The sequence below is a fragment of the Dipodomys spectabilis genome, unplaced genomic scaffold (genome assembly GCF_019054845.1).
Source record: "Dipodomys spectabilis isolate Male_0828 unplaced genomic scaffold, ASM1905484v1 ptg000030l, whole genome shotgun sequence".
Lineage (NCBI taxonomy): Eukaryota > Metazoa > Chordata > Mammalia > Rodentia > Heteromyidae > Dipodomys > Dipodomys spectabilis.
Window position 1 is genome coordinate 5,958,155 of NW_024870707.1, and position 20,489 is coordinate 5,978,643.

At 36.3% G+C, this 20,489-nt stretch overlaps 1 protein-coding gene across 1 annotated transcript; it reads left to right on the forward strand.

Annotated features, from left to right (window-relative positions):
- The first annotated feature begins 8,727 nt into the window (after positions 1 to 8,727).
- On the forward strand, positions 8,728 to 20,323 carry LOC122104960 (olfactory receptor 5B12-like). Its single transcript, XM_042676014.1, has 3 exons — positions 8,728 to 8,739; positions 10,325 to 11,245; positions 20,294 to 20,323. The coding sequence occupies exons 1-3, from the start codon at positions 8,728 to 8,730 to the stop codon at positions 20,321 to 20,323; spliced, it is 963 nt and encodes a 320-aa protein (XP_042531948.1).
- The last annotated feature ends 166 nt before the right edge of the window (positions 20,324 to 20,489 follow it).

The following is a 20,489-nucleotide window of genomic DNA, read 5'->3' on the forward strand; positions in this document are numbered from 1 at the left end:
GGAAGTATAACTGATGGTGAACAAGATGCAATTAAAACTTGATCAGAACATAATTTACTTTTGCTTGTCTTCTTACAAGTAGTAGGATATTTCGCAACTTTTAATGCTCTCCCTATAAATTAAAGTTTTAACATCGAGATCCCAGCCTTAGAAATTATATTCAAAACAGATACTTCTGTGCCTAAATATATTAGGTACATCTGTGCTTCTGCTTGCATATACAATTAAAATTTCTCTATCAAGTAAAAACAGCTGCCTATATGGCAATCTAAACAACAAAAAAGGAATTTTTGTTCTCTTTTCTAGAAAAATTTTCATTAAAGGGGTGATGTTGATCAGGATGCATTATATTCATAAACTGCTTTATTAAATGGTGACTCTTTTGTACAAGTGCTTAAAGACAATAATTTAGAAAAACAAAAAAGTTTTCATTTAAAAAGTTTATGAAATATGGACAGCTTATCTTTCTGCTGGAAAAGAAGGGATTATTAATCCTGAGTAGAGCCAGAAATAAGAAATTCATCTGTGGTTGAATGGATCAAGAAAATGTGGTATATATACACAATGGAATTCTATGCCTCCATCAGAAAGAATGACATTGCTCCATTCGTTAGGAAATGGAAAGACTTGGAAAAAATTATATTAACTGAAGTAAGCTAAGCCCAAAGAAACATAGGTCCCATGGTTTCTCTTATTTGCAATATCTAGTATATGTATGAGTCAAGCAGAAAAGGTCAGATAATGTGATGTTAGGAAAATGAACCCTTAGAGATGTATTTAAATGTTTTTTCTTTCATGCGATTGTTTCTAACACATTTATAAGATTATCTCTTTGTTGCTTTGTATGTCCCTCCCCCACAGTATAACCCCTGCTTTCACTATATTTGATGTCGGTATAATTTGTAGAGGAGATGGGGAAAAGCAAGTCGTTTAAGGATACAGGTGGACCTGTTGCAACAATGAGAAGTACAAGTTGTCATGTCCAAAACGAACTTTACAACGTTGGTGCGGGGGGGGGGGGGGGGGGGGATGTGAAGGGTTAACAAAGGAGGAGGCTGCAATGTTTGATAAGAAATGTACACATTATCTTGCCCATGTAATTGTAACCCCTCTGTACAGTATGTTCACAAAAAATAAAAATTAAAATTAAAAAAAAAGAAATTCATCTGTGGAATAATGAATGAACGGTGTTAGAAATTTCCCTCATTGCTGTTCCAAGTGCTCTATGACAAGAAATAGAAGAGGGACAACCACGAACAAGGATAGGTCCTGAGAGCAAGTCTTGAATCCATCATTCCATCTTCTATGCTTTCAGACAAGTCAATTACTTTCTCCTTACTTGCAAAACAAAATAGTCACCAAATACAGCAGTGCTACTTACTAGATACTATGTGGGAAATGAACTGTGTATATTGAGGGTGGGGATGGGAGGGAAAAACTGGGAGAGAGTGACCAAAGGGGGAGACATGGTTCAAACAATTGCACTCATTACTCATTACCTGATTCGTGTAACTGTAACCCTTCTGTATAGCAACTCTACAATAACAACAAAATAAAATGAAATAAAAATTCTGATTCTAAAATAAGTAAAAAATTTATGCCAGAAAAAAATCATCGTAATAACATTCCTTGTTACCTAATCCATGGGATTAAATCCATAAAAAGACTTACTAAGGAATCATTAACACTCATTCAATACATATATTTTTTATCTTGAGGCCATGGTTGCAGTTATAGTGGAAATCCCTAGGTCTGGAGAAAGCCTGCAGATACTGACATAGATCCACAATCAGATGAAGATATAGTGTGACCCAGATACAGTATTCTTCTTTAAAATGATGTTATATAGCATTTTGTTAGGATTTCGGGGACTAATGCAAGACAACCAAGAGGGAATTATAGCAAGTGAAACTCTCCAGAGAACCCCACACACAAGGGTATACTCAGCAACGCATCGTATGCTTTCGTGAAAGAAGCAAGTACACTGGGGACAGGGACTTGGTGGTATACCCAGAGTATGAGTTGCATTCGAAATTGTGTGTGGTTTTTGGTGTTTCCTTATTGATGCATAGTTTGTAAAGAGTATGATCCATGTTTTTAGTGTGTGCCTTTCTAAGAATCTTTTTAAAATGTATGTGACATTATCACTACCACTGGTAAGATTGTTTTTTATTTATTTTGTTTCTGGCAACGCTGAGGTCTGAACTGAGAGTGTCAAGCTTGTGTGCCTGTTGCTCTACCACATGAGCCATGTCTCCAATCTCCAAAACAAGATATTGTAGAATGGCTCACGTTACTTAAATCAAGTACCACACTTTTTTGTGGTCAACCCTTTCTTCTATCCATTCCCTATAAAAACGACTCAACCCATTTTTTGAATTAATCTTTGAAAGAAACCTAGCTTATATAGTCTCTGAGTCTTGCTTGCTTGAGATCCATTCATATTATTGCCTTTCATCAATAGTGGATGCGTCCTTATGTATAGTAATATTCAATCAGGATAAATGGATCTAGTTTGGTAGAGACAGGAGACAAAACAACTTAAAAGCTAGAGAATATGAGCACCATTAAATATTTCAAAGCTTTTAAAGACAGAAACATTACATTCTTGACATTTTCATGTATTTTATTGTATTTTTAGGATGTTTTGTTTTGCAAGGGATGTTTTGAATAGACTTACATGCAAATTGACATCTCAATCATCTCATAAAATGAAAAGCCTCAGCCATGACAGAAGCTGCAGCCACAATCACTCATGAATGAAAACTTCACTGGGTAGAGTTCATATTGGCAGACATTTACTGTTAGTGCTTTAAATATGTGATTCCAAGCCTTCCTTGAGTTTTACGGTTTCTGTTGAGAAGTCTACAGTTATTCTGCTAAGTGTCCCCATATAAATGATCTGTCTTTTATAATCTTTATAGCCTTTATGTAGATACACACATAGAGACAGATATATGATAGTAATTATCTATATATGAATATCTATCTATTGTATATGAACAGTGTGTGTGTGCACATATGCACTTTGGGAAACATTTACAAGAATTGGAGGAGGAAAGAAAAGGAGAATGTTTGAAAGAGGTGAGCAATACAAAAATATGATCATACCTGTGTGTGAAGGAAGCATAATAAAATTCACTGAAAGCTAATCTGTTAAAGGACAGTGTGTGTGTGTGTGTGTGTGTGTGTGTGTGTGTGTGTGTGTGTGTGTGTGTGTGTGTGTGTGAAATAACAAGGTAAAATCTCTTTGAAAAATAGCACATACTTTTAAGATGACAGAATGGAAAACATTCTCCATCCTCTAGGAGGATGTATGAGACATGGAGTCATAACAGAGTGAATATTGAAATACTTTATGTACATGTGTAAAAATGGAACCATGAAAACCTGTTAAGATTGGTTTTGTGAGAGGAGGAAGGGGTTGATGGGGGAGGGGAAGTAGAGGTGGAGTCTGATTAAGTTACTTTGTATGAATTTATGGACAGGTCAAGATAAGATCCTTTGAACAAAAAAAGAAAAAGAGAAATAGAAACACTGTGATCAACCACTATGTGACAAAATATTTCTTTTCCCCTTTATCTACATGTAAATTTTACTTATGTAATAATTATATGCAATTATTTCTTTTTTATGCAATTATTTCATAATGCAAGTGTTTACTCTGTGTAAAATTGTGTGCTACTTAGCATGTTTACTTGCTTCCTGGATTAGATTTAAACACCATAACTATGAGAACAATGCTTATTTTTTTATGTGTCTGTGTGTTTGTGCCTGTGTGTGTGTGTGTGTGTGTGTGTGTGTGTGTGTGTGTGTGTGTGTGTGTGTTCCAAGACTTCTCACTGTCGCTAAAAATCCACTGGAGATCAATAAATTAGAATTTATTCTATTTTCAATATAATATTTATGGGGGACAGTTTTTTTAATAACAGAATCTGAATCTCCCAGTGTTGAAGTCAAACTGCAATACTAGAGGTCATAACATGGCTTGATTTGTGTACTACCAGAGAATTGTGTAAAATAATTTTTAAAAAATCCATGATTTCCCCCAACAAGCACAACTGGATCCCCATAAACTTTTACTCATCTGTACCTTAAGCATGTGAGGTAAACACTCACCATTCTCTCATGAGACACTGTCCCATGACAACTCCAGGATTGTGTAACTCTTGACATTTTAAATCCCCATGTGACTCCATTTGGCCTTATATCAAAGGGACTACCCCCTCGAACAAGTTCCTCTTCCACCCTTCATTATTCATCTGCTAGGTAATAGTTGTTTAGTACTCACAAATAACTTCTTCCCCAGATACCACATTTCTAAGGATGTGACCATTACCAGGGGGAATTAATAATGGGGTTTACAGAGATTTACTTTCTTATCACAGTAACATCATCCTCAGAGAAGATACATGTGGGACTGTCTCGTACTTCTTTTTGTAAATGAGATTCAAGATCAGTCTGGATGAGAAATTTACCTTTTGTTTTGATATTTGTTTCTACACAATGTTTACTTATCTTTAACCTCAAGGCAACTGAAACACTACTCTAAATTATTGTTTGTGGTAAGCAAGATCCTCAGATAGATTGACTTCCATACTTGAAGTAGTTTAAATACTTGGCAATTCTTAATGCAACACAGAAAGTTTAGAAGAAAACTAAGTTAGAAGGAATTAAATAACTTGCTTAAAAACACAGAACAGATCAAGAACGAGAATATGTATAACCTGATTGCAAGGCCATTAGCATTTTCTCTGCTTCTAGAGATTTCTAAACTTTCTTGCGGAGCACCAAAGAAGAGTCCCTAAATAAAGATAATTTCCTTCTTTCAAGAATTGAATTTCTGACCTGAGACCTGATTGTGTATGAAAGTGATGGACTTCAATATTGTAACGCAGGGAGGAGGGTAAGTTTGAATTTTATTGAGAGTTTAGACTTGAATGTTTCACAAGTTTCCATATTTTATGCAATAAAATCAGAGGCTGTACATTTGAACACCAAGGAAGTCCTGTGAAATAGATATAAACCCATATATAGACAGAGATAGGAAGTGGCGCTGTAGCTCAAGTGGTAGAGTGCTCGCCTTGAGCTGAAGAGCTGAGGGACAGCGCCCAGGCCCAGAGTTCAAGCCCCATGACCGACAAAAAAAAAAAAAGATAAAAAAATGAAAAAATGATAGACAGAGATAGAGATCATGTGACATGAATAAAGAAAGTATAATAGGATTATGAATCCTCCTTTGATAAACAAAAACATGTATGTTTTTAAAATCACTTCATGTTTTTGAACCATTGCAATACCAATCTTATTTTCCAAAGAAAGATAAAAAATTAATTACCTTAATAATTCCAATCTTATACCATATTTTCTTGATCCATTCATCTACTGAAGGGCATCTGGGTTGGTTCCACTTCTTAGCTATGGTAAATAATGCTGCAATAAACACAGTTGTTCTGGTAGCTTTTGTATGGTCTTGTTTGTGAACATTTGGGTAAATGACCAAAAGTGGGATTGCTGGATAATAGGGGAGCTCTGTGTGGAGTCTTTTGAGGAACCTCCATACTACTTTCCAAAGTGGTTGAACAAGTTTACACTCCCACCAACAATGCAGTAAGGTTCCCTTCTGTCCACATCCCCTCCAGCATCTGTTGTTATTAGAGTTCTTGATTATAGCCATTCTAACTGGGGTAAGATGGTATCTCAATGTTGTCTTGATTTGCATTTCTTTTATGGCTAGGGAGGTTGAACATTTCTTGATGTGTCTATTGGCCATCCTTCTTTCCTCTTCAGAGAAGTTTCTCTTTAAGTCTTTAGCCCACTTATTTATTGGGCAGTTGTTTCTTTGAAGATTTGTTTTTGAGGGATTTAATTTTTTGAGTTCCAGGTATATTTTAGATATGAGACCCTTGTCCATTGTATGGCTAGTGAAAGTCTTCTCCCAATCCATGGGAATGGAATTCTATGCCTCCATCAGAAAGAATGACATTGCCCTATTTGTTAGGAAATGGAAAGACTTAGAAAAAATTATATTAAGTGAAGTAAGCCAGGCCCAAAGAAAGATAGGTCCCATCGTTTCCCTTATTTGCAATAACTAGTATATGTTTGAGTCAAGCAGAAAAGGTCAGATAATTTGATGTTAGGGGAATGAACCCCAAGATAAGTATTCAAGTGTTTGTTTTTCTTTCATGCAATTGTTTCTAACATATTTATAAGATGATTTCTATGTTGTTTTGTATGTCCCTCCCCCACGGTATAACCTCTGCTTTCATGTTGGTGTAATTTGTGGAGGGAAAGGTCAAAAACAAATCATTTAACTAGGGATACAGGTGGACCCATTGCAACAATGAGATGTACAAGTCATTATGTCGAAAAATGAACTTCACAACTTTGATGTGGGGGGGAGGATCGAGTGGGGGGAGGTGGGCAGAATATGGGAAGGGATGGGAAGGGGAAACAAAGAGGAGGCAACAATGCTTGATAAGAAATGTACTCATTATCTTGCCCTTGTAATTATAACTCCTCTGTATGGTATTCTCACAATAAAATAATAATAAAAATAATTCCAATCTTGGTGAAAGAATCAAACAGCTCATCAATGTAAAGTAATATTATAATGTGAAAGATAATACTAATATATTTTAAATGAATGTATATTAAGAAGAAGGAATAAATCAAGCTTATAGACATTCACAAATGCACTGACATGGTGAGGTATAAAATTACACAAGACAAAATTAATGACAATAAGAGGACGCATTGTATTTCCTAATTCTGCCACTAAAGACTTTGTTTTTAAAATCAGTTTAGTAACCACTGCAGGAATTATCTGTTGTTCAACAGTTGCAAATATTTTAGCCACCAATCTGCAAGTTATAAACAAATAGAAAAGACATTTTTTTCCATGAGGAGATTAAGAACAGAGGTAATATTTACTGATTTGAATGTTTATTTCATTCTGTAAAGCATCACAAGGTTAAGAACTGTGCCCTATGCATTACTGAAGATCAAGATACTAGCAAATCTCCTGTACACCATAGAGACCTTGTTTTTAATGGAGAAAAGGAAGGAGTGGCCAACATCCAACACTTTATGTGGCTTTATTGGTGTTACAAATGAAATGTCCCATTTTAACCATTAAAAGATTTTTTGCGTGTGTAGTGATGGTATTGTAAAGATTTGGGGTCTTTTTATTCAACATAGATCCAGAAAGACATGTTATTAATACAAAGTTACATAAATAAGTTCCTATATTTTATTACCAAGTTGATGATTTTCAAATTAACCATTATGGTAGATGAAGTCACTCAATGAGTTATCACTGACTATCAATCAATTAAATGAATTACTAAGTGCCAAGTTTAGAGTGAAAATAGGTTTAAAGTTAATATTTCATCATGATATAGAGCTAAGCATTTGGTTCAACTTAATATTTTCATATTTCACCCCTGTTATTTAATCCACAACACAGAAGCTTCCATTTTTGTTAGTGCACAATCTTTCCTTTATCAATCTTATTTAATCTTGTGAAGTTGATTTGACATATGTAAGAAATGTGTGTATATATGTATATTATACATGCATGATAGATATATAAGCTTGATGAAGTTGCATAGTTCAAATTTACCTAAGTATGTTGAGCCCTCTCCCTGGTACTTGTAACTTGTACATCCAAATGTTTATGTTCATGAATGGCTAAAAATGTTCAAATTCACTGAAATGATCTTTTTTTTTTAGTTTCAAATGTGGCTTGGGTTTTTAAAAAATTTTATTGTAAAGGTGTATAGAGGGGTTACAGTTATATAAGTAAGGTACTGAGTACATTTCTCTTTGAACAGTATTATCCCCTCCCTTGTTTTCTCTCAATTCTACCCCCCACCCGCCACAACGCTCTTCTCCCTCAAGTTATAAAGTTCATTTCCAATATAGTATCTAATGAGTATCACTGTTGAACTGGTTCACCCTGTTTTCCACCATTTCTTTGATTTCCCTTTCCTTCCCCAAATCAGTTAAACATATATAAAACAAAGGGTACAGATATCAAAAACAGGTTGACCTACTGTAACAATGAGATGTACAAGACACTATGTTGAAAATGAACTTTATAGCTTCGGGCGGGGGGGGGGGGCAAAGTAGTAGGAGGGAGAAGTTGGAGAGGTGGGGAGGGAAGGGATGGTAGGGGAGAAACAAAGGAGGGGGGTAACAATGTGTGATAGGAAATGTACTTGTTACCTTACTCATGTAACTGTAATCCCTTTGTACAGTATCTTTACACTAAAAAATACATATTAAAAAAAGAAATCAAAAACAGTGACAACAGGGAACAAACCAAAGGGAAAAAGAGAAAGAAAGAAACAAGAAATAAATGCAAATAGTACAATTAAAAAACCTCCTTCCATTTCTTGGAGTTCATTTTGAGAAGCATCATTTTATATGGCCATATCCATATCACTATTGAGCCATTGTCATCCTCTGCTAAGAATATCCTAGATATACTGTAGTTATTACAAATGAGGGAAAATATGCAGCCTATGTTTCTTTGGGTCTGGCTTACTTCACTTAATATAAATTTTCTGTTGGTAGGAGTAAACTTGTTCAACCACATTGGGAGCAGTGTGGAGGTTCCTCAAAAGACTGAACATAGAGCCTCCCTATGATTCGGCAATCTCACTCCTAGGTATTTACCCAAATGACAACAAACAAGGCTACACCAAAGCTACCAGCACAACCATGTTCATTGCAGTATTATTTACCATAGCTAAGATATGGAATCTGCCCAGTTGCCCCTCAGTAGATGAATGGATCAAGAAAATGCGATATATATACACAATGGCATTCTATGCTTCCATCAGAAAGAATGCCAGTGAAAAGATCTTATTCTCAGATTTCTCCTTCTATGGCATTATACAAAAATCAAAAGCATGCAATCATTATTGATTCTTTCTCCCTCATGCCCTTAATAAAGCAGAAAATTCAGTCAAATAAACTTTTGAAATGTCATACTAAATGTCTGACACCAAGGACATTGAATCTGTAAGTTAACAACTTGCCAAAGTAATAAAATAAAAAACTATCATGTTAGATATATCATTATTCAGACTATCTTGGTTTTCACTGTTCTCTCATCCTAGTAAATGATACATCCTGTGTAATAGCTGTACTATAATCATAACCTAAGCTTTTTCTAGACCTCAGTTCAATCATCTGTATACTTAAGGGATTGGGATGTATCATCATTAAAATTTTTACTCTACTATGATCTACAAATATTTGAAACTGAAAAGACATAATGCTAACCAGAAAGATGTGACTTTTTGGACACTAAGATGAATTTAGTGGTGTGACATGTATTGATCACAAAGGTGGCTAATATAGCTTCCAGACAAAGGGAAGTCAAAGATGTTGCACTTAACTATCATTCATTATGATAAAAACAGTGATGCAATATAAAAGACAAAACCTTTCAAAGTAAAACTAATTTAATTTCACCTCAATTTTACTGATTGCCATGGAATCAATGTTGTGTCCTACCAAAATTGATATCCTGAGATCCTAACCTCTAAGGTTAAGAAAAGAAGGACTATTAGGAGTAGTGCTCTTATAAAAAGAGAAGTCAGAGAGCTAGTTAGACCTTTTTACTTTATGAAGAGATAATGTAAATGTGCCATTATGAACCAGGAAGTGGGGAACCTTCAGGCAAAGTATCTGCTGGAATATTGATCTTATACATCTCAGCCCTGAGAGGAAATAAATAAATGTCTCTTATTTAGGAGGCATTTATAGGGCTCAAGATAAGGCATAGTTCTATATTACTTTTGGATTTTATTCTATGCTATGAGATTGATCATCATTAGTACCTCAAAAACAAAAACTAAACTAAAATAAAAAGCTAAAGGCATACAGGAGTAATCTAATGCACTGTATTTGTGTTAGAGCACCATAAATGGACTAAGGCAATAGATTAGTTTGATACTTTTTGAATTATGTTTAAAAAGTCAGAGTATGAATTTTGATCATTTTCAGATGTTTTCTAGTAATTATTCTGGGCTTCTACGTGTCTCTTTTTGAACCTTGGTGTGGTCATTGGCCTTGTTAGAGGAATAAGATGCACCATCTCCAAAAAAAGATTTCTCTGATACACTGTGTAACTAAGATTCATTTTGTTATCATTCCATGCTTTAGAACAGGAGTCATGGAAACAAGGTTTTGCAATTCTGAAACTGGCATAGAGTGGTGTAGCTACTTGAGCTCAGAAGTGTTCTTTCCATTCATCATTCTGACTCTCCGTTCTCATCACTACAGGTTAGCCATATAATTTCCAATGGAGAACAGCACAGAAGTGACCCAGTTCATTCTTGTGGGACTAACACATAATCCAGAACTCCAAATCCCCTTCTTCATCATCTTCCTTCTCATCTTCCTTAGCACGCTGATTGGGAACCTGGGGATGATGGGATTGATCCTTCTGGACTCTCGTCTCCACACCCCCATGTACTTTTTCCTCAGTAACTTATCCCTGGTGGACTTCGCATATTCATCAGCCGTCACTCCCAAGGTGATGTCAGGACTCCTCACGAGGGAGAAAATCATGTCCTACAATTCCTGTGCTGCCCAGTTCTTCTTCTTTGTCGGTTTCATCACGACGGAGAGTTTTCTCTTGGCCTCCATGGCTTTTGATCGCTATGCAGCCGTGTGTAAGCCTCTGCACTACACCACCACCATGACCACAAATAAGTGTGTCTGTCTGACCACAGGCTCCTATGTCTGTGGCTTCCTGAATGCCTCCATCCATACTGGGAACATTTTCAGGCTCTCCTTCTGCAAGGATAACGTGGTGGATCACTTTTTCTGTGATGCCCCTCCCCTCTTAGCCCTCTCATGCTCAGACACCTCCATTAGTGAGATGGTTATTTTTTTTGTAGTGGGTTTTAATGCTCTCTTTTCGATCCTCGTCATCTTGGTCTCCTACCTGTTCATATTCATCACTATCCTAAGGATGCGCTCAGCTGAAGGACGCCAGAAGGCCTTCTCCACCTGTGCCTCCCACCTCACCGCAGTCTCCATCTTTTATGGATCAGGTATCTTCATGTACTTACAGCCCAGCTCCAGTCACGCCATGGGCACGGACAAAATGGCATCTGTGTTCTACACGATGGTGATCCCCATGTTGAATCCACTGGTCTACAGCCTGAGGAACAAAGAGGTTAAGAATGCGTTTACCAAGGCTGTGGGGAAAGCAAAATCTTCTATATCAATCACATTTTAGTTCAAAAGAACCTATAAGGTAGTTTCACTCACCTCTCCTATGTACATCTTGATGTCATTTCCCTACCCCACCCACCTGCTTTTATTTATGTATTGCAATAGTTTTCCCAGTTGATTTAAGTCTAAAAAGTAAAAGATGAGCAAACTAGAAATAATAATCTAGAATTTTTCAAAAACATAGAATAATGATTTTTAAAACTCTTTTTGTGCCTGGCTTACTTCACTTAATATAATTTTTTCCAAGTCTTTCCATTTCCTAACAAATGGGGTAATATCATTCATTCTGATGGAGGCATAGAATTCCATGGTAACAATTCCATTGTAACAAGGAGATGTACAAAACACTATGTTGAAAACAAACTTTACAACTTGGCCGGGGGAGGGAGTTGGAGTGGCGGCGAGGTGGGAGGGAAGGGATGGTAGGGGAAAAACAAAGGAGGAGGTAACAATGCTGGAATAGGAAATGTACTCATTACCTTACTCATGTAACTGTAACCCCTCTGTACAGCATTTTTACAAAAAAAAAATAGAAGAAAAAACCCCTTTGTAATGGCATCTCATCCAAACTCAAATATGTGTATATACAATCATATGTACATATGAACACCATCCACAAACACACTGAATATGAAAATGAAAATCTCATGTAACTTTTTTTTTTGTCTGTGGTGGGGCCTGAACTCAGGGCCTATATGTTATCCCTGAGCTTATTTACTCAAGGCTAGCACTCTACCACTTTGAGCCACAGCTCCACTTTAGGTTTTCTGGTGATTAATTGGAAATGAGTCTCATGGACTTTTTGCTGCCGGGCCTAGCTTTGAACTGTGAGCCTCGTATTTTTAGCCTCCTGATTGGCCTGGATTACAGGTGTGAGCCACCGGTGCCAGCTCATGTAATTTTATAATGACAATTAGAAATATTTATTTAAGCCAGAGAGCTGAGTTTTCATGTCCCTTATCTGAGCTACTCAAGAGGCTGAGATCTGAGGATTGTGGTTCAAAGCCAGCTTAGGCAGGAAATTCTGTGAGACTCTTATTTCCAATTAACTACCAGACAACCTAAAGTGGAGCTGTGACACAAAGTGGTAGAGCACTAGCCTTGAGTGAAAAAGCTCAAGGACATTACCCAGGCCCTGAGTTCAGGCCCCACAACAGGAAAAAAAAAGAAAAAGAAAAAGAAATATTTGTTCAGACATTCAGAGAAGGTTTCATATTTAGAATACAAAATAAAGCAATTAATCTGGTGTCAGAGAACACATTCTTAGTAAAAAGAATAATTTGACTTGTTTTTATGAAATTTATAAATAAAGTCATTAAAACACTATATAATTATAAATTTTTAAACACTTTCAAATATATCTAGTTTAATCTTTATATCATTTTAAGTTAATTAACTGATTTGATTAATGTGTATGAATGAGATCTATTGATGAGTTTGGGTGTGTATTTCAACACTTGAGTAAAGCATATCCTGATCAAATAGAGGTAAATAGTATTCTCCTTTCTTTATTGTTCCTTACATCTCTAACCTTTGTGTCTTATCTTTCAGGTTTAAAAAACTGTGTAATAGTTTATGGTAACAATAGTAACATACTTTGTTGTAGAAAAACAAAACTTGTACCTTCTAACCAAATATTTCTTCTATTCCACATAGATGTACAATATGTTTTGACTATTATACATTTTTATAAAATTATATGTCAAATTCAATGCTTTTAATAAGTCACTTTTTCATTATTCCACATATAATGCACACAGTCAAATATTTCAGTATAACACTTCCAACATGTTTAGAATTTTACTTTGATACTTTTACCATACCTGTTGCTCCCTTTTCTTCTTCTCCCTTTTGTTTTATGGTAGGAGTGGCGTTTGATCTCAGGACCTCATACTGGCTAGACTGTCACTTTAACACAGATCTATGAATCTCATTCTCATTTTCACTGGATTCTTCTAGAATAGGGTCTTACTTCCCACTTGGGTATGTGCCCCTGAGCCATATCAGAATACATGAACCTTCATGTACTTGTTGAAAATATAGATGTGTGGAACTGCTTGCAGTGGGTGTGGAGTCTTGCTGACTTTAGTGCTGGGTTTTCCTGGAACCATGATCCTCCAAATTTCCACTTCCCACACAGCTTAGAATGACAGGCATGCACCACTGCTCTCAGCCATGAGTTTCATGGCCTGGACCCATGATCCTTCCAGTCTCTACCTCATAAGTAGTTAGGTTACAGGTCTGAGCCACCAGCGTCTGGCCTCTCTGTGGTTAATCTTTGGATCCCCTTGCTTCGTTTGCCCTTCTTTCCCTTCCTACCTTCTTAATAGTTGCTTTGCAATCCTGTGATCTTTGTATTTGTTTTTTCTTCAGGGAAGAGTTTGTGGGGATGGATTATACTTTCTCAGCATTCTTTTTGATCATACTGAGCAACCCACCAACTGTGGGCTCGGGTAAATTTGGGGTAAAATTGCCATGTATTGCTGGAATAGTAACAGCAGACCAAAAGATCCTGGCAGAGCAGAGCCTGGGTGTCATCCAGCACTAAAATAGCAGAGGTAGCTCTTGGCTAGAGAAAATAAGCAGTCTGTATAAAATTACAGAGATGAGGGGCACAAATGAAGTCTGATTGGATATCGTTAAATAAATAGCTATTCTACCAGTGCACACAAAACTCTGCATGCCAGAAATGTCAAGAGTTTTAAGGAAGCCATGGACTCAGATAAAAAGCTGAAATAAACTTTCCGTAACTGAAGATGTAGTAAGAGTATGGGTGTAAGATCAGAGTTAGTTTAAAACAATCACTCAAGTAAAACTCAGTGAAGTAATAATGCCAAACCCCGATGGCTCACGCCTGTAATCCTAGGTACTCAGGCAGCTGAGATCTGAGGATCACGGTTCAAAGCCAGCCCAGGCAGGAAAGTCCATGAGACTCTTATCTCCAATAAACCACTAGAAAGGCAGAAGTGGTGCTGTGACTCAAGTGATAGAGCACTTGCCTTGAGCTGAAGAGCACAGAGACAATGTCCATGCCCAGAGTTCAAGCCCCACAACCAAAAAAATAAAATTAAATTAAAAACCTCAGTAAAGTAGAAAAATAGATCAATGATGTAATGAGCTAAAAATGAAACTTGAGAGGAAAAATAGCAGCCTACCAAGTCAAACAGAAAACTTTGTAAAAAAAAAAAGAAAAAAGTGCGTGTGGAATTAAAAACATAATAGAAAGCATCAAAGCAAGAAAAGTTAGTAAAAGAAAGCTTTGGTGAGCTTAAGCATGGGTGTATTTTAAAATATAAAGAAGGGGGCTGGGAAGTTGTCTCAATGGTAGAGCACTTGCCTCGCATGCATGAGGCCCTGGGTTCAATTCCTCAGTACCACATAAACAGAAAAAAGCCAGAAGTGGTGCTGTGGCTCAAGTGGTAGGTCACTAGCCTTGAGCTGAACAGCTGAGGGACAGCCCCCAGGCCCAGAGTTCAGCCCCCCCCACACACAAATAAATAAATAAAAATAAAAAATAAAAACTACACACACACATCTATATCTATCTATCTATATGTATATATATATATATATATATATGTATATATATATATATACATAAAATGGAGGAAGTGACAAAATAAAGCAATATGTAAGAGGAAAGATATGGAAACCTTGAGACAATATTAAATGACCAAATGTTCAGATTACAGGACTTAAGAAAGTTTTGAGAATATGTAAGGAGTGGAGAGCTTATTCAAAGAAATAAAATGGTGAGTGACCTTATCTTAGAAAAGGACAAAAATACCCAGATACACAAATGTCAAATGCTTCAGTCATGTTTCACTCAATTACTTCGCATGCCTCCCAGTGCATCTCAAATAGCCAAACTCAAAAGTAAAATACCAAAAAAAAGGTTTCTAGGCAATAAGAGAAGAAACACTTAGCATCTGAAGAATGTCTGAAGTCTCAACATTGAGAACATTTCCACAAAGGAGTTGATGAATGCAGTGGGTCTTTTTGGGGGGTGGGGGGCGTCCAGTCATGGGGCTTGAACTCTGGGCCTGGGTGCTGTCCCTCAGCTGTTCAGCTCAAGGCTAGCGCTCTACTACTTGAGCCACAGCGCCACTTCCGGCTTTTTTTTTTCTTTTTGCTTATGTGGTGCTGAGGAATCGAACCCAGGGCCTCATGCATGCAAGGCAAGCACTCTACCACTGAGCCACCTTCCCATCCCATGCAGTGGGTCTTGATTAACTCAGCCCTTTCAACATTCTCACCCCACCCCCCATCTACCTCTTCCTTGCCTTTTCTTAAGTTTTTAGGATATGGATTGACTTGTTATGTTATGCATACAATGCATCTTAATCTGTTGGTCCCTTCAAGATTTTCACTCTTCCCTTTCACCTACCCCTTCCCTTATTTTTCTTAATTTTGTGGTATATGCAATGAATGAATGACTACATTCTGCCCCCTTCCTCCCTTAATTTGTCTACCCTTTTCCCCTTGGCCCCACCCCCCTCTTACAAGTACCCTTTTCCTGGTACTTATTTTGTTGAGCTTTGACTTAGTCTTTCTAAGGAATTATACTATTTGAGCTGTCCATAGAGTCTATTACACTTCAGTTCATTCATTTGTATACCCCCACACACACACTCAGTGTATTTATGTGTAGATTTATAGGCACATTCTAACTACCACAAATGAGAGAAGCTTTGAAGCCTTTGTTTCTCTGGGTCTGCCTTACTTGATTTAATACAAAATTTTCCAAGGTTTTCCATTTTAATACAAAATTTTCCAAGGTTTTCCATTTCTTTATGAACGGTACAATATCATTCTTCCACTTAGTATACAAACCACATTATCATGATAAAGTGTTTTGTTCAATGGTAACTCCTTTATACAACTACTTAAACATAATAAAAATGTTCCAAACAAACCCAAATAACACTTGTGCTTTTTTCAATTGAAATTGTATAGGCCAGGAGAGAGTAGCAAGAAAAATAAACTGCCAACAAGAATCATAATCACCTCAGATTCTGCTGGTAGGAAACAGTAACCACTTTTCACTATGAAAATAAAATATAAATCAAGAGGGCTATGTAGGAAATGGTAAACTGAGCTGTAGATGAGCTGGAAGTTGCCACTGGATACCCTGTGTTGGGCCAGGTACTGGGCACTAGAGTATATCTAGCAGAGCCCATTCTAACCAACAACTTATGCTCAGAGCTCACCTCACTGGCCAAAAGCTGTTACCATACATGCCTTCAACAGCTTCAGGAAAACAACAGAATATGGGGGACAAGATCTTAGAGGAAAAAGCATATTGCATTATAGCGTGCAGATGGAATGTACCCATCTCCTCAATAAAGAAGGAACACTGACATGTTTTTATTATTTATTTGGATTGGTCCTATTCATTAATTGAATGCTCTTTTTGTTATTATTTTTACCTGTTGTCATTCCAAGATATAATATATCACCACTTTCTCCATGATAATTTATATTTGTCCTTAGACATACAAATCGCAGTGCAGCAGCACAAAAACTATGAAAATGCAAGGCAACAGGACTCATGTAAAAGTCAATAATTCTCAAATAAAGGGAATGATAATTAAGCAAATGAAATCTCAAAGGATAACGAAAAGAATAATCAACAAGATTAAAGAGAAATTGCAAAAAATAAATGAATTTAAAGAGATAATAAGGAAATAGTTGAGTAAATTCAAAGAAGAGAAATGGAAATGCAGCAAGGATAAAAGAAGGCAATGCAAGATATGAATGTGGAATTAAAAATGTTGAAATGGTGCAAAACTACCAAAAAATTGAGAAAATGAAAACTTATTAACTCACATAAAAAACACAACTTAAATCCTCTACTATAGAGGGTCAAAAATGAAGCCTAAGTATCATGGCTTATAAACAAACAATTATAACACTGAGAAGAAGATAAAAAAAAAAAATAATGTAAAGGTGTTCATGGAACAGGCAAGGTTTCTGCAATGCCATTCAAAGTCTAAACATATAAATCATGAGCACGGAAGAAGATTCCCCATTCTCACCAATAAATACATCACCATGAAAAACATCTTAGAGTTAAATTACATCACAGTAAACTATACAACTTGTGGATGGAGATGGGAAGGAAGGACTGGGAGAGGGTGAGGGAACAAAAGACATTGTACAGAAAGAAATGTACTCATCTGACGCATGCAATTGTAATCTCTTTGTACATCCCCTTTATAATAACAATAAACTAATTTTAAAATAAAGTAAATAAATAACAGCTAAGTTCAAATGGGCATAACTGACAGAAATGGAATATTTCACCAACTGGCTGCTTCCTACCAAACTGATCCCAAAAAATTAAGGACATAAAATATATAAAGACATATAGCAGGGGACACTGTCTAAAATGAAAAATACTCATTACCTGACCTATGTAACCGTAACCCCTCTGCACATCACCTTTACAATAACAATAAAAAGACGCATAGCAAATTTCAATAAATATAAGAAGACTGAAATAATCTGCATGTTATCAGATCCCAGTGGAGCAAGTGGAAATCAACAGCGAAAGCAACTATGTAAAATATCCAGATATGTGGGGACTGACCAATGCATTGTAGAAAAATAAGTAGAATAAGGTGCAATAAAAATCTAGAACCAAAGGTAAATGAAATCACACCATGGCAAAGTAGTGCTGAGAAGAAAGCTTATAACTACAAGTTTCTACAATAAAACATCAGAACAGGTTCAATTAAATAATGATGCACATCAAATTGTTACACAAAAAGCAAGTCAAATGCAAAAAATGTGTAGGCAGAAATAAATAATAAAGATAAGAGAATAAGCTCACAAATAATAATAATAATAAGCTAAAAATAAATGAACGGCCATTGAAACAGTAAGTTCTCTAAATAGCTAAACAAGATTAGCAAACCTTTAAGTAAACTAACCAAAAGAAACACTTGTTTTATACAACCCACTTGTTCTCACCGTGATTGTCTCTTTTTTAAGTTATTATTATTATTTATAATAAAAGGTCGGGTACAGAAGGGTTACAGTTACAGGTGAAGTCAGGTAAAGAGTACTTTTCCTTTTTGGACTATATCATTCTTTCCCTCCTTCTTTCCCAGTCACTGTAATTTTCTTTTTTTTTTTTTAAATTTTATTTTATTTTATTTGAGAACATACTGTACAGAGGGGTTACAATTACATGGGCAGGATAATGCATACATTATTTCTTACCAAGCATTGCAGCCTCCTCCTTTGTTTACCCTTCACCTCCCTTCCCAGCCTCCCCCCTCCCCCCCACCCAATCATACCCCCCCTCCCCCCCCACACCGACATTGTAAAGCTGGTTTTGACATGACATTTTGTACTGCTCATTGTTGCAACAGGTCCACCTGAATCCTTAAACGACTTGTTTGTCCCCATCTCCTCCACATGTTATACTGACATCAAATATAGTGAAAGCGGGGGTTACACTGTGGGGGAGGGACATACAAGGCAACAAAGAAATAATCTTATAAATGCGTTAGAAACACATGCATGAAAGAAACAAAAACATTAAAATACATATTTGAGGGTTCGTTTTCCTAACATCACATTCTCTGACTTTTTCCGCTTGACTCATACCTATACTAGATATTGCAAATAAGGGAAACCATGGGACCTATGTTTCTTTGGGCCTGGCTTACTTCACTTAATATAATTTTTTCCAAGCCTTTCCATTTCCTAACAAATGGGGCAATGTCATTCTTTCTGATGGAGGCATAGAATTCCATTGTGTATATATACCACATTTTCTTGATCCATTCATCTACTGAGGGGCATCTGGGTTGGTTCCATATCTTAGCTATGGTAAATAATGCTGCAATAAACATAGTTGCCAGTCACTGTAATTTTCAATGGGTAAAATAATCAGATTATAATAAAATGAAGGAGACTAGAAGCAATTTTCAGTTTATTCACAGATTACCCCAAAGTTTCAGACCATTTCAAAACTAAACTGAGAAGTCAATAATATATCCCTTTCCCGTCACCAAATCCTTTGAAATTGAGGATGCTGGACACTCAGTTTTGCTTTAGTTATGTTATATTTTTATGTTGCTTTCACTGTCTTTTACCCTATGTTTTCCTTATTGCTTTCTTTGTCCCTTCTGAACATCAACCATGCTTTTATGATGAGTTTTTTTTTTAATTTTCTTTCCCTGTGAAGAACATTTTTCACTCCATTTATGTCTTTGTTTTAGCACCACTCTGCTATGAGTATTTCCTTTTTGTCCTCCAGTATGGACTATTCACACTCTACTACCAACCATTTGGCGTAGACAGTAAATTAATTACAATAGGTCACTGTCACCATAGGGCTAGGTAAATTCAGTGCTTTGGTTTCAAATGAAGTAACTGAGAGACAGAGACAGATGCACAGTGGATGGCTTAGGAAACAGGAGCAGAAGGGACATGCACAGCCATCAGAAGGAGTTAGTTCCGCCATAGAGATTAGGCTCTGGGAACAGGTCTGCACTGACAGCATTACTTCCTAAGCAGCGCTGTTCTCCAAATTCTCCCAACCTCATTTATTAATCGCACCTAATCTCAAGTTAAATAAGACACAGCATGACATATCTACCTCTCATGTGTAGATGTTGAAAGAAAAGTTGTCCCGAAAGTAAAATAGTGATTATTTCATATTTGGAAAAAGATGGAGTAGATTTAAAAAATCCATTGCAACAATGAGATGTAAGTCGTTATGTGGAAAAACGAACTTTACAACTTTGGTGGGGGGGGGGAGGATTTGGTAGGGGGCAGGGGGAGGATGGGAAGGCATGGGAAGGGGAAACAAAGGAGGAAGCTACAATGCTTGATAAGAAATGTACTCATTATCTTGCCCATGTAATTGTAACCCCTCTATACAGTATTTTCACAATAAAAAAGAAAGTCTAGTTTTAATCAAGGTCTGAATATATTTATTAAGATCACTCATAATTAGTATCACCCACAACTAAGTATGAGGAACAAGTATTAGTATCAGCCACAATTCTACTAATACATGCATCAACACATATTAGTTAAAAATTAATATTTTAGTCTCATTAATGGTATGATTGTTGAAGAGTCTGCCATTTTCTCCAGTGTATGCTTTTGGCTTCCTTCACAAAGGATATGATAACTGTAGTATATTAGAATTTACTTCTAAATACATATATAAATGCAGTATAAACAAACACAACGGACGTTACTTGAGA

Bases quoted from the DNA above. Each gene is read 5' to 3' on its own strand.
- LOC122104960 (XM_042676014.1), top strand. The intron at 11,246-20,293 runs ATATCAATCACA...TTCTACTAATAC, and splicing joins TGGGGAAAGCAAAATCTTCT to ATGCATCAACACATATTAGT.